General features: G+C 44.3%; 1 protein-coding gene across 1 annotated transcript in view; it reads right to left on the reverse strand.

The window, feature by feature from the left end:
- The window catches only part of CYP11A1 (cytochrome P450 family 11 subfamily A member 1), a 78,714-nt gene extending 73,074 nt beyond the window's left edge, over window positions 1-5,640 (reverse strand). The window contains exons 1-2 of the mRNA XM_077264110.1: window positions 5,362-5,640; window positions 4,128-4,283 (exon numbers count right to left, since the gene is read on the reverse strand). Of these exons, the coding sequence (XP_077120225.1) occupies window positions 4,128-4,283; window positions 5,362-5,609 (404 nt within the window). The 5' untranslated portion in view covers window positions 5,610-5,640. The remainder of the gene's footprint in view (window positions 1-4,127; window positions 4,284-5,361) is intronic.
- Window positions 5,641-14,764: the final 9,124 nt, after the last annotated feature.

Here is a 14,764-nt window from a genome sequence, read left to right on the forward strand (position 1 = left end):
AATACATTGATAGCAGGCAAGGAACTGAGTATCCAGGTGAGCTAAATAGGAAACCAACCAAGGATAACGAACCAGCTGATGCTGCCAACCTGCAGAAAGACAACACTACACAGTACCGCTTGTGACCACTAGAGGGAGCCCAAAAATAGAGTTCACAACAGGTAAATAACGGAGGACACAATGTTGTAAAGTCTTTACCTGGTTTACTGATGGTAGTAGTCAACCTCAGTCCAGGGTACCAGGTACAGGTGTAGCTGTGGTCGGGCCGCCTTGGAGGCAATAGGCAAATCCCCTTTTCCAGTTGAGGTCCGTAAGCCTTTCCTACTTGCGCTGGTGTGCAAAGTCCCTGCTGCCTGAAGCTTGCTGGCAAGGTACTCCTTTCCTCTCCTGTCCTGGGACAGGTGCCTGCACCATGGGCAGTGTGAGCTGTTTTGCAGGGTCTCTATCATGACCTGGGCTCTTAAGATACTGCTTCACCTCAGACTTGGTGTGGGCAAGTAACGTACAGTCTAATGCCCTCGGATTCTGCTATGTGTCCTAGAGTACAACAAAGCCTCAGGCTCCCAGTGCCCAGTTTCTGCGCTTCAGCTCTGAGGGTGCCCAGTCACAGTTTCCCTCTGAGCCCCTTGTTTTCTCCATTGTGCTCTTTCCCTCTTTGGCTCCACCACTTTCAACCCCTCGAGTTCTCCTCCTATCCCGGAGCTGCAGCTCAAAGCTTGGCTACACGGCTCCGCCGTCTACTCTTCACTCCTCAGTGTCTCTCACTAACTGCCTAACTCCTGCTCCAGACCAGGATGTATCTATTTGAAGGAAGCTCCCCTGAATCCGGGTTCAGAGCTCCCCCTTCTGGCCTGGATTCGGAATGTGTTGTGTGTGGGTGCCTTACCTGGTAAAGGAAACTCCCCTTGCCTCCAAGCATAATATTACCCTCCCCGGAAGGAAGGCAACATCACTGTAACAACCGGTTACCTGGGGTGTTACACCCCTCCCAGGCAAGACTGGTGCCATGGCACAGTGGGTAACAAGAATCACGTGCGCCACCAGCAAGCATGGCCCCATAATTTACTATATACATACATGTCATCAGTTCTTCCCCAAACCAACCTTCTTACACATTTTCCTCTAGCAAGAGTTATTTAGTAAGAGGAAGACAGGTAATTAGAATGGTCATTTTATATAATTGCAGTTAATTGTTAAGTATTTATTCTAGCTCTGCTCATTTCCATATGGGAGGTGAATGGAGCATCATATCTACAGATATCTTCTACAACGAGTATATGAATAAGTATTGTGCACTGGTTCTAATTATCAGGAAAGGTGTGCATTACCTGCCAATGGCCAATTGTCCATAGAGGTATCTATATTCGTAGTGGCGACGTCACCCCACTGCTCATCTCCAATATGGATATCAAAAGAACCTGTATAATCCTTTTAAACATGAAACTAAATTTATTGTAAGTTTTGTGCCATTTGGACAGCAATACGACTTTATCCAGTTCTAATCACTTACATATCATGAGGTGAGCTGCGCTGCTGATGTCACATATACAGAAACATGCAGGGTCATGTGAGCCACCAATAGAATAAGACAAGTGCATAATACCTGCCATTCACGCATGTCTCCATTGGTATCTGTTAATCTGAGATCACCAACAATGCTTGCCTCCTGATATGGAAATGATAACCATTTAAATGATTCATTATTGGTCGCTATCTAGTTTCTATGATTTATTCCCATAGAATGTTACTTTCAAACATCTCTCAAAGTAGAGTGTGACTCTCAAGGTAAAAAAAAAATGGGGACAACTACTTTATATTGTTCTTTGCTAATATTCTATGTACCTACGCACTGACCTGGAGCTTAGAAGCTGGTTTTAAATAAATAATGTAATCATTATAAATCAGCATTTTCCAATGCTTAACTAATTTTATTTAAAAGAAAGAAACTCATGAATTTATCGTACCTGAAATTTGGTATTCCACCGTAATTCATTCTTTGGTTCTTGTGCCGGTCATATTTATTTATGTCTCCTTGTCATCTTCTGGTTCTATTATCTGGATTTTTACTGGTTCTGGATTTTTGCATTTTGACACATTCCTGACAATGCCTACTTTTCTTTTGTGTCTGTGCCCTGGCATACGTCATTGTAAAAGAGACAGTTATGGCACAGAGTTGAGTTTTTAGATAGCAATTATATTGTATAGCTTGCAATTTGGTTTCTGATATTCTGCAGTTCTGAAGCAGGGAACTTTGTTTAAGGTATATTACTGTTGCATCTTCCTTCTATTGGCTTCATTTTATCTGTGACGGCACAGAACTGTGCTCACATGGTGAGGATTTTCACTACACATATCTTCTGTAAATTTTGTGGATAATCGAAACCTAAAACTTGGGTGTCTGTCTTGGATTGGCATTAGCTTCAGTGAGGTCCATTAGAGATAACCTACACTGACTCCACCTCGTAATTGAGCGTACTCCTGATTTTAATATTCCAGACCTTTCAATCGTGGCATAATCGTGGCAATCGGCGGACTGGTTGCAGGTTTTGTCTCTATTGGTGAGTAAAATGATGTCTTGATTCTGACAGAATCCACAATGTGTGAACATTGCACATGCTCTGGGGCCCTTTTCATAGACTAGAGAATAGCTATGACTTCAATTAATCCTAACACAATATAAAGACCCATTCGCACATATTGATTTCAGCCTGTTATGGGGCAACTATATATATGTCGATCAACATTTGGTTGCTGCTAATACATTCGTCAACATTGATATTACAAGACAAACAAGGACAACAAGGACCAGCCTCAAGGTTTTGCAACTTAATGATGTAACAGGTGTCGCTAAGATCTTGCAAAATAACACATTTTTAATGTAGCTAGCTCCAATCTATGGCATGTAAGAGTAACAATAAAGTCATATTGAAGCAAATATTTTAGCCACATGAAATTCCAAAAATCTGACCAAGTCTTGTGCGATGATTGTGCGATCCATCCTAGCCGTCAACTTGCCAGTTATCACCTCTTGTTGCAAACTGAGAGGGAGAATCATTGAAATAGGAGATATTAATTTATCGCTCAGGCAGATCTGTATGCTTGTAGGCCGAGAAGTCAGCACTCTTCAACATTGTATGTCCCAGTGATTGGGAGAACAAAGACAAACTGGAATGACAGCAGGAGGTGCACATAGGCGAACCTTTGAAGGATGGATCATCATGTTAGAAGAATGATGTGTAATGATCTATTCTGTACTGCAAGAGAAATGGACATCATGTACCAAGTGGCCGAGTGCTAGATGTTTTAACGGATAGCAATCCGCCCAATGTTATACTGTGGGGCAGTGCAGATCAGCGATTATTTTCTTATGCCATTTTGGCACGATAAAACAATTGCACCACGCTGAAAGTGCTTCAGATGATCAGATCACGCGCACCCATACAAGTCTATAGGCGCATGTGAAATATCCGACTGCACACAGGTGTCATCCTCGTGCAGTTTGATTATCGCAAACAATGGAAAAATTAAGTTCTCCGTCTTCTCCACACTTGTCATACAATTCTCTCGTGTGAGAGAATGGGATCACACTAAAGTGACACTTTGATCAAACGCTGACAGAGTTTGATCTGAGTGACATTAGCATATTCAGCCCCATTCTCTCGCATTAGAGAATTGATGGCTGTGTGAGCGAGCCCTGATATCAGAGCTTTTTCTGCTCTGACAACAGAGCAGAGAGGAAAAGAAACCGCTTCTCTGTCGATGTGATATCACTGGAAGTCACTGAATCACCTGGTCAGAGACCGCTCTGTGCCGGCGGAAAGTGGCGCCAGGAACAACATGCAGGTAGGTCGCAACCACCTGCCTGTTAGTTCTTATGCTCTTTTTTTTTTCAAAGTTCTGGATATTTATTTTAAATCTAATTTAATAGCAAGATACAGGGTAATTGTGAAATAGCCCACAAACTTGTCACCCAAGTGAGTATAAAATGCAACATGGAGTATATTTTTAAAATGTGTCCTACATCATCATCATCATAGTTGGCGCTCTTTCAGCACTACTACTGCTAATAATTATCTTATGTAATAGTGGTGCAGCAGAAATAGTCATAAAGTAATAGGAAAACTTACTTTAGCAGCACTCCATATCTTTTATTACGATAATCACGATACTCATACCATGGCTGAACCCGAAGGCGCTCAGGATGTATCCCTTCTACCTGGAATAGGGCAGCAGCATCCTCAGGATGCTGAATGTAAACACTGTCATATGTTCCCAGAGTCTCCCTGCATGAAAAATGTAAGATATATATTATTTTAAATAGATTTCCACAGATGGTTTTTAATGACGTAATTAAATTACGGATCGATAGGATGATTGTCTGTTCTGACCAAATAGAAATTTAGGAGTATAAGACTTACACCTCGGATAGCTGTTGGCCAAGTACTTTGACTAAAAACCATTCCTCCTGATTCCAAGCTAAACCCCTAAAGATTAATAACAAGGGTCTACTTGTGTTGCCTGAAATATCACTGTTAAAATCCAGGGGCTGTGTCTGGTAGTTCATTCACACAAATAGGGCTGGGCTGCAATATTAGACAAAGCATGACCAAGAATAGCACAGTTTCTGGGACCATCAATTTTCAATTCTGCTCCGGCTGCTTCAATGTAGTTAATAAGAATAATGTCGGCTGATCCTTCCAATTTTGGTAGAATCATGCAACTATATAATCATGCATATGAGGGTCTCTTGCCTCTCCCTCTACAGTAGATGTTAGGGATGAAATAGTTCCAATAGATTTTAAATGCCCATTCCTCTTGTTCTTGGGAGAGATAAGTTGCCACCAAAGGTGCTTAACTGTGGCTTACACCGCTCTCCCAATTCAGAATACATGCACACTCAGGTAAAACCAAGTGGGCACTTAAATGGAAGAGACAAAAGGAATAGCAGCTACAATAGCCCAATGCACAGTTACTAAGATGTCACCATCTTCATGTTTCCCATACAGCATCTCTTTTACAGCTGTCTTTCGTTTTACTTATATATTTTATATAAGCAGTCATTCACTGTTTTTCCTTCCATATACAATTCCAAGATTTACAGTTTTGTGCGCTTCTATAAAGCGCAAGTTTACTGCTTGTGTCCTTCATTTCATCCATAACACTTCTGCTAAATTATATCATACAGTATATTTTACTTAGCAATTAGCTCTACAAAATATGCAAATACAAAATCTATATGAACTCTAGTTTTGTGGTTTTCTGTTATTGTATGTATAATGCACATCTATATGCATTTTTACCATAATGTTGATTTATCACATCTATGGTGCAATGGCAATAGTGTGTATTTATCTCTCATACCTGTATATAGGGCCAAATCGCTGGTAATTTTCTACCATGAGATGGTGAATATTGTGGAATCCATCCTTCTTCCAGAAGTGGTACAAGCCAGTCCATCCATTTTTCCAGTCACCAGGTAGTTGGTCATAAGGCATAGGAGTTGCCGATGTTTGGTGACTGGTCACTGCAGAGCCATCACTTGCCACCGAGTGATAGTTGAGAAGCCCTGTTGCAGAAGGAAGAACAAACAGTCTTCGAGAGAGCAACATGGTGTCTGTCGGTCATAGGGCATGGGGGCTACTCTTATAAAGCTGTAGGAAACATGAAGGACACAAGGAGGAGAGTGAGGGACATGGCCCTGAGCAGAGGGAGATTTCAGGGTTACAGCTGTATATGTAGAAGGGAGACAGCTTGTCTAAAGTTTATCCTGGAAAAAGTAATAATCAGAAAAGAAAGCTTCCAGTTCACGTTTTAGATCAGTAATGACCCTAGTTTGTTCTTTTAATACTTCCAAAACCATGTGGTATTGGCATTATTTAATCAGTTACCACAATATATGATTGTGAAAGCAGCTGTAAAAAAAGAAAAAGTCTGGTATATGTTTGAAGGGAACATGTTACAGTAAACATGCTGTCCAAATTGCAAGCGGCAAGTTGCAAAGCAGAAGAAGCTGGAAAGATTGATCTAACATTTTGTGTAAAAAGATTCAGTATAAGTTGTATTTATTAATTTTTACCGTTGCTTATTATAAGTTTAGGTGGATCTATTCAATGACTGTAAGCTATCTGTATCTCCGTATGCACATCAAAAATGGAACTCATTGACTGAGACCGCCCACTGGACTCCTAAGAATATTCTGTATATTATTTTAATTCCTCTGACTCTATAACATTCTGTACACATTTTGATCAGAATCAGGATGTTTCATTTGACAGGTTATAACATCTTCCTCCACCTCCCCCTGTTCCTAAATCCAATATAAATCTCCCTTCCTCCCATCCCAATCCCCCACTCCCCTCATTGTCCTCCTCCCCACCGCATCGCATTATTGTACTCTCCCCCATCCCATCATTGCCCTCTTCAACAACTCCATCATTGCCTTCTTGCCCCACCACCCACATCATTGCCCTTTCCACCACCCCCATCATGCCCATTCAACCACCTCCATCATTTCCTCCTCCCCACCACCCCATCATTGCCCTTTCCACCATCATTGTCCTTTCCACTACCATCATAATTGCCTTTTCCCCCACCACCCCATCATTGCCCATTTCAAAACCTCAATAATTTCCTCCCCCCATTATTGCCCTTTCCACCACCTCCATCATTGTGTCACCCCCCACCCCCATCATTACCCTCTCCATCGCCCCCATCATTGCCTTCTACCCCACCCCATCATTGCCCAGTCCACCACCTCCATCTTTGCCTTATCCCCACCACCTAAATCACTGCCTCCTTCCCCTCCACCCCCATCATTGTCCTTTCCACTGCCATCATCATTGCCTTCTCCCCCACCACCCCCATCATTGCCAATTCCACCACCTCCAGCATTTCCTCCTCCGCCACCACCCCATCATTGCCCACTCCACCACCTCCATCTTTTCCTCCTCCCACCAACCCCATTATTGCCCTTTTGACCACCAACATCATTGTCCTTTCCACCATCTCCATCATTGCCTTCTCCACCACCACCACCATCATTGCCCATTCCACCACCCCATCATTGTCATTTTCACCACCCATCATTGCCTTCTCCCCATCACCCCCATCATTGCCCTCTCTGCCACCTACACACACAGTCATACACAGCACCATTCACCTCTCTGCATGTTCCCCCACAGCGCTATGCACACATGCACACACACCACCACTCATCTCCACAACACACACATGTACGTACACACACACAGTTCAGCTCTGCTGCCATTTTCTCTTGTAGGCAGTGGAGCTGCAGGGATCTCTCCCTTCCACCACTGCACATGAGGGCAATCTGGCCAGGGCCCCCTGGATCCTCGGGGCTGGATAAACAGGCCAGATTGCCCTCATTATTAGCTGCCCTGCAGGGGTCCCTCTCCACTTCTGGGCCCTAGTACAGCCACACCAGCAGCACATGCGGTATGTTTGCCCCTGGTCTGCAGACAGGTTCATATCACCGCCACAACATGACAACATGGGATACGGCAGGCTGTTTCACATTTAGCAACAGAAAAAATTTGACTTTTTTTAATGTGCCTTAGGTCTGCAGACAGTTTCATATTACCACAGCAATAAATTGCAAGGTGGGATACAGCAGGCTTTTTCACATTTAGATACTGAAAAAATATTATTTAGAATGCTATACTTGTGTATGGAGCACAATAGAAGCAGTGCACAACACACTTGTAGGACATGTGCCCTGCTGGCTTTGTCTGTGAACCTCAGTAATGCCCCCCCAAAAAAAACCTTCCAGAAGGTACATTTTACAACTACAATGGACACTATCTAGCTACACTATCTGACTGATATGCAACCGCCTAACTAACTAGCTAAAATCTTGCTGTTAACAGGGGCAGCGTCAGGAGCAACCTCCCTGCGCTGCTATAGTGTCAAAAAGGCGCTGAAACAAGATGTCTGCTATTTATATGGAGAGGGACATGTGATTTCAGCAGCCAATGACACAAGCCATTGTGTCAGGACATTGTGGGTGTTTCCTGCACCCTGATTGGCTAGTCGCAATGTCAACACATAAAGTTAGGGGAAAAAAAGACTGCTGTGCTTCCAAGAATGCCGCGCCTCTGAGCTCTGCAAACCTTCTCCCCTCATCAAACACGTGTCAAACGCTCATGATACACCACCATTATCATTGCTAAACTGCTGAAAATATTTTTGTGGCAATGCAAATATTTTCCTGCACTTTTACCGAATGTTACCAATTTTTAACGATTTAATAAAACTTTGCTCGGGTTTCCGACCACGAATCGGAATGTGCCAAATTCATGCCGAATTTATTTTTGGCGATCGTTTTCTGAACAAATTCGCTCATCACTAGTCAATACCAGTGTTGATGTCCCTTAGCTTCCCAAACTCACAGCACCCTGAGGGATAAGCAGAGCCGGAGTCCGCACCCAGTGCACCCGGGCAAGTGCAGGGGCCCTGAGCAGGCTAGGGGCCCACTCGCCATCAGGGACACCAGCGCACTATGGGAGTTCGGTGCCTGTGCCAGTGTCAGAGCTCATAAGTGGGCCCCTCGCTTACTCAGGGCACCGTTACTTAAAGGGAACCTGTCACCACGTTTTTGGAAGATGGGATAAAAATAGCGTTAAATAGGGGCAGAGGTGGGCGTTACATTAGTGTGTGTGTTATGCGTTTATTACCCACCTAAGTTGCCGAAATAACTTTGCAAAGTCTCCGTTTTCGCCTGTCAATCAGGCTGGTCAGGTCGCATGGGCGTTGTCTTCCCCCAGATTTGGCGTAGTTTTCCGTTGGTGGCGTAGTGGTGTGCGCATGCCCAAAGTCCGGAATCCTCTTCCAGGGGATTTAAAATAGCGCGGTGTTCGTTATTGCATTGGTGATCGGTGGGCGCGGCCATCTTCCTTTGGCCGCGCGTGCGCAGAAGCGGCGCTCTGCTGGCCGCGGCTTCAGGAAAATGGCCGCCGCGATATCCATCTGCGCACGCGCGGCATCCCGCGGCCATTTTCCTGAAGCCGCGGCCAGCAGAGCGCCGCTTCTGCGCACGCGCGGCCAAAGGAAGATGGCCGCGCCCACCGATCACCAATGCAATAACGAACACCGCGCTATTTTAAATCCCCTGGAAGAGGATTCCGGACTTTGGGCATGCGCACACCACTACGCCACCAACGGAAAACTACGCCAAATCTGGGTGAAGACACCACGCCCATGTGACCTGACCAGCCTGATTGACAGGCGAAAACGGAGACTTTGCAAAGTTATTTCGGCAACTTAGGTGGGTAATAAACGCATAACACACACACTAATGTAACGCCCACCTCTGCCCCTATTTAACGCTATTTTTATCCCATCTTCCAAAAACGTGGTGACAGGTTCCCTTTAAATACTTACCTCTCCCTGTTCCACCTCTGTGGTGTCTTCCACATCCCCTGACTGTGACGTTTCAGGTCAGAGGGCGCGATGACGTCACTACTGTGCGCTCTCTACCTGAACAGTCACACTGCAGAGAGCCAGAAGACACCGACACTGAGGAGTACGGAGCAGAGCAGCGGCCAGCAAGGAGAGGTGAGTATTTCATTTTTTTGGGGTGGGGCAATATATGGGGTTCATCATATGGGGCCCATGATATATGCAGTATTACAGTATATGGGCCCCATCATACATGGAGCATCATATAGGGCCCATTATATATAGAGTATCATATTTGACCCATTATATATGGAGGATCTTATGGGGCCCATCATATACTGGAGCATAATAAGCTGCCCATCGTATACAGTGGGGGAAATAAGTATTTGATCCCTTGCTGATTTTGTAAGTTTGCCCACTGACAAAGATATGAACAGTCTATAATTTTAAGGGTAGGTTAATTTTGAGAGGATAATTGAGAGATAGAATATCAAAAATAAAATCCAGAAAATCACATTGTATTAATTATATAAATTTATTTGCATTTTGCAGTGAGAAATTATAGAAGTGAGAAATAAGTATTTGATCCCCTACCAACCATTAAGAGTTCTGGCTCCTACAGACCAGTTAGACGCTCCTAACCAACTCATTACCTGCATTAAAGACAGCTGTTGTGAAATTGGATTCTGGGCTCCCCCGGTGGCCACTTGTGGAATTGTACTTGTGTGCATCATCCCCTCTGTTCACCTGCTCCTATCAGGATGTGGGAGTCGCTATATAACCTTGCTCCTCTGTCAGTTTCATGCCGGTCAACAATGTAATCAGAAGCCTTTCTGTGCATGTTCCTGCTACTAGACAACTCCCAGCTAAGTTGGACTTTTGTCCTTGTGTGTTTTTGCATTTTGTTCCTGTTCACAGCTGCTGTTTCGTTACTGTGTCTGGAAAGCTCTTGTGAGCGGAAATTGCCACTCTGGTGTTATGAGTTAATGCTAGAGTCTTAAAGTAATTTCTGGATGGTGTTTTGATAGGGTTTTCTGCTGACCATGAAAGTGCCCTTTCTGTCTTCTTGCTATCTAGTAAGCGGACCTCGATTTTTGCTAAACCTATTTTCATACTACGTTTGTCATTTCATCTAAAATCACCGCCAATATATGTGGGGGCCTCTGTCTGCCTTTTGGGAAAATTTCTCTAGAGGTGAGCCAGGACTGTCTTTTCCTCTGCTAGGATTAGGTAGTTCTCCGGCTGGCGCTGGGCATCTAGGGATAAAAAACGTAGGCATGCTACCCGGCCACTTCTAGTTGTGCGGCAAGTTTAGTTCATGGTCAGTATAGTTGCCATCTTCCAAGAGCTAGTTCTCATATATGCTGGGCTATGTTCTCTCGCCATTGAGAATCATGACAGTTTGACCGGCCAAAAAAAAAGGGTTAAATTACTGGCTGAGAAAGGAGAGAAAAAAAAAGTCTGCTACAATTTTTTATTTTTTTTTTCCCCTCTAGTTCTGAGTGTGCTCTTAATTGAATCACTTGCTAGTCTGCCTATACTGCAGCCTTCCTCTCTTTCTCTCCTTCTTATCCTTGAATGGCTCTGTGTTCACCTGTTTCAAATGGATCTTCAGAGTGTAGCTACAGGTTTGAATAATCTCGCCACAAAGGTACAAAATTTGCAAGATTTTGTTGTTCATGCACCTATGTCTGAGCCTAGAATTCCTTTGCCTGAATTCTTCTCGGGGAATAGATCTCACTTTCAAAATTTTAAAAATAATTGCAAATTGTTTTTGTCCCTGAAGTCTCGCTCTGCCGGAGACCCTGCACAGCAGGTCAGGATTGTAATTTCCTTGCTCCGGGGCGACCCTCAAGACTGGGCTTTTGCATTGGCACCAGGGGATCCTGCGTTGCTCAATGTGGATGCGTTTTTTCTGGCCTTGGGGTTGCTTTATGAGGAACCTCATTTAGAGCTTCAGGCGGAAAAGGCCTTGATGTCCTTGTCTCAGGGGCAAGATGAAGCTGAAATATACTGCCAAAAATTCCGCAAATGGTCTGTGCTTACTCAGTGGAATGAGTGCGCCCTGGCGGCGATTTTCAGAGAAGGTCTCTCTGATGCCATTAAGGATGTTATGGTGGGGTTCCCTGTGCCTGCGAGTCTGAATGAGTCCATGACGATGGCTATTCAGATCGATAGGCGTCTGCGGGAGCGCAAACCTGTGCACCATTTGGCAGTGTCTACTGAGAAAACGCCAGAAAATATGCAATGTGATAGAATTCTGTCCAGAAGCGAGCGGCAGAATTTTAGACGAAAAAATGGGTTGTGCTTCTATTGTGGTGATTCAACTCATGTTATATCAGCATGCTTTAAGCGTACTAAGAAGCCTGACAAGTCTGTTTCAATTAGCACTTTACAGTCTAAGTTTATTCTATCTGTGACCCTGATTTGTTCTTTGTCATCTATTACCGCGGACGCCTATGTCGACTCTGGCGCTGCTTTGAGTCTTATGGATTGGTCCTTTGCCAAACGCTGTGGGTATGATTTGGAGCCATTGGAGGCTCCGTTACCTCTGAAAGGGATTGACTCCACCCCATTGGCTAGTAATAAACCACAATACTGGACACAAGTGACTATGCGTGTTAATCCGGATCACCAGGAGGTTATTCGCTTTCTGGTGCTGTATAATCTACATGATGTTTTGTGTTGTGAAATTGGATTCTGGGCTCCCCCGGTGGCCACTTGTGGAATTGTACTTGTGTGCATCATCCCCTCTGTTCGCCTGCTCCTATCAGGATGTGGGAGTCGCTATATAACCTTGCTCCTCTGTCAGTTTCATGCCGGTCAACAATGTAATCAGAAGCCTTTCTGTGCATGTTCCTGCTACTAGACAACTCCCAGCTAAGTTGGACTTTTGTCCTTGTGTGTTTTTGCATTTTGTTCCTGTTCACAGCTGCTGTTTCGTTACTGTGTCTGGAAAGCTCTTGTGAGCGGAAATTGCCACTCTGGTGTTATGAGTTAATGCTAGAGTCTTAAAGTAATTTCTGGATGGTGTTTTGATAGGGTTTTCTGCTGACCATGAAAGTGCCCTTTCTGTCTTCTTTCTATCTAGTAAGCGGACCTCGATTTTTGCTAAACCTATTTTCATACTACGTTTGTCATTTCATCTAAAATCACCGCCAATATATGTGGGGGCCTCTGTCTGCCTTTTGGGAAAATTTCTCTAGAGGTGAGCCAGGACTGTCTTTTCCTCTGCTAGGATTAGGTAGTTCTCCGGCTGGCGCTGGGCATCTAGGGATAAAAAAACGTAGGCATGCTACCCGGCCACTTCTAGTTGTGCGGCAGGTTTAGTTCATGGTCAGTATAGTTTCCATCTTCCAAGAGCTAGTTCTCATATATGCTGGGCTATGTTCTCTCGCCATTGAGAATCATGACAGTTTGACCGGCCCAAAAAAAAAGGGTTAAATTACTGGCTGAGAAAGGAGAGAAAAAAGAAGTCTGCTACAATTTTTTTTTTTTTTCCTCTAGTTCTGAGTGTGCTCTTAATTGAATCACCTGCTAGTCTGCCTATACTGCAGCCTTCCTCTCTTTCTCTCCTTCTTATCCTTGAATGGCTCTGTGTTCACCTGTTTCAAATGGATCTTCAGAGTGTAGCTACAGGTTTGAATAATCTCGCCACAAAGGTACAAAATTTGCAAGATTTCGTTGTTCATGCACCTATGTCTGAGCCTAGAATTCCTTTGCCTGAATTCTTCTCGGGGAATAGATCTCACTTTCAAAATTTAAAAAATAATTGCAAATTGTTTTTGTCCCTGAAGTCTCGCTCTGCCGGAGACCCTGCACAGCAGGTCAGGATTGTAATTTCCTTGCTCCGGGGCGACCCTCAAGACTGGGCTTTTGCATTGGCACCAGGGGATCCTGCGTTGCTCAATGTGGATGCGTTTTTTCTGGCCTTGGGGTTGCTTTATGAGGAACCTCATTTAGAGCTTCAGGCGGAAAAGGCCTTGATGTCCTTGTCTCAGGGGCAAGATGAAGCTGAAATATACTGCCAAAAATTCCGCAAATGGTCTGTGCTTACTCAGTGGAATGAGTGCGCCCTGGCGGCGATTTTCAGAGAAGGTCTCTCTGATGCCATTAAGGATGTTATGGTGGGGTTCCCTGTGCCTGCGAGTCTGAATGAGTCCATGACGATGGCTATTCAGATCGATAGGCGTCTGCGGGAGCGCAAACCTGTGCACCATTTGGCGGTGTCTACTGAGAAAACGCCAGAAAATATGCAATGTGATAGAATTCTGTCCAGAAGCGAGCGGCAGAATTTTAGACGAAAAAATGGGTTGTGCTTCTATTGTGGTGATTCAACTCATGTTATATCAGCATGCTTTAAGCGTACTAAGAAGCCTGACAAGTCTGTTTCAATTAGCACTTTACAGTCTAAGTTTATTCTATCTGTGACCCTGATTTGTTCTTTGTCATCTATTACCGCGGACGCCTATGTCGACTCTGGCGCTGCTTTGAGTCTTATGGATTGGTCCTTTGCCAAACGCTGTGGGTATGATTTGGAGCCATTGGAGGCTCCGATACCACTGAAAGGGATTGACTCCACCCCATTGGCTAGTAATAAACCACAATACTGGACACAAGTGACTATGCGTGTTAATCCGGATCACCAGGAGGTTATTCGCTTTCTGGTGCTGTATAATCTACATGATGTTTTGGTGCTGGGATTGCCATGGCTGCAATCTCATAACCCAGTCCTCGACTGGAGAGCTATGTCTGTGTTAAGCTGGGGATGTAAAGGAACTCATGGGGACGTACCTTTGGTTTCCATTTCATCATCTATTCCCTCTGAGATTCCTGAATTCTTGTCTGACTTTCGTGACGTTTTTGAAGAACCCAAGGTTGGTTCACTACCTCCGCACCGGGAGTGCGATTGTGCCATAGACTTGATCCCGGGTAGTAAATACCCTAAGGGTCGTTTATTTAATCTGTCTGTGCCTGAACACGCGGCTATGCGAGAATATATAAAGGAGTCCTTGGAAAAGGGACATATTCGTCCTTCGTCATCTCCCTTAGGAGCCGGTTTTTTCTTTGTGTCTAAGAAAGACGGCTCTTTGAGGCCGTGTATTGATTATCGACTTTTGAATAAAATCACGGTTAAATATCAATATCCGTTACCACTGCTTACTGATTTGTTTGCTCGTATAAAGGGGGCCAAGTGGTTCTCTAAGATTGATCTCCGTGGGGCGTATAATTTGGTGCGAATCAAGCAGGGGGATGAGTGGAAAACCGCATTTAATACGCCCGAGGGCCATTTTGAGTATTTGGTGATGCCTTTTGGTCTTTCAAATGCCCCTTCAGTCTTCCAGTC

The sequence above is a fragment of the Ranitomeya variabilis genome, chromosome 5 (genome assembly GCF_051348905.1).
Source record: "Ranitomeya variabilis isolate aRanVar5 chromosome 5, aRanVar5.hap1, whole genome shotgun sequence".
NCBI classification, from domain to species: domain Eukaryota; kingdom Metazoa; phylum Chordata; class Amphibia; order Anura; family Dendrobatidae; genus Ranitomeya; species Ranitomeya variabilis.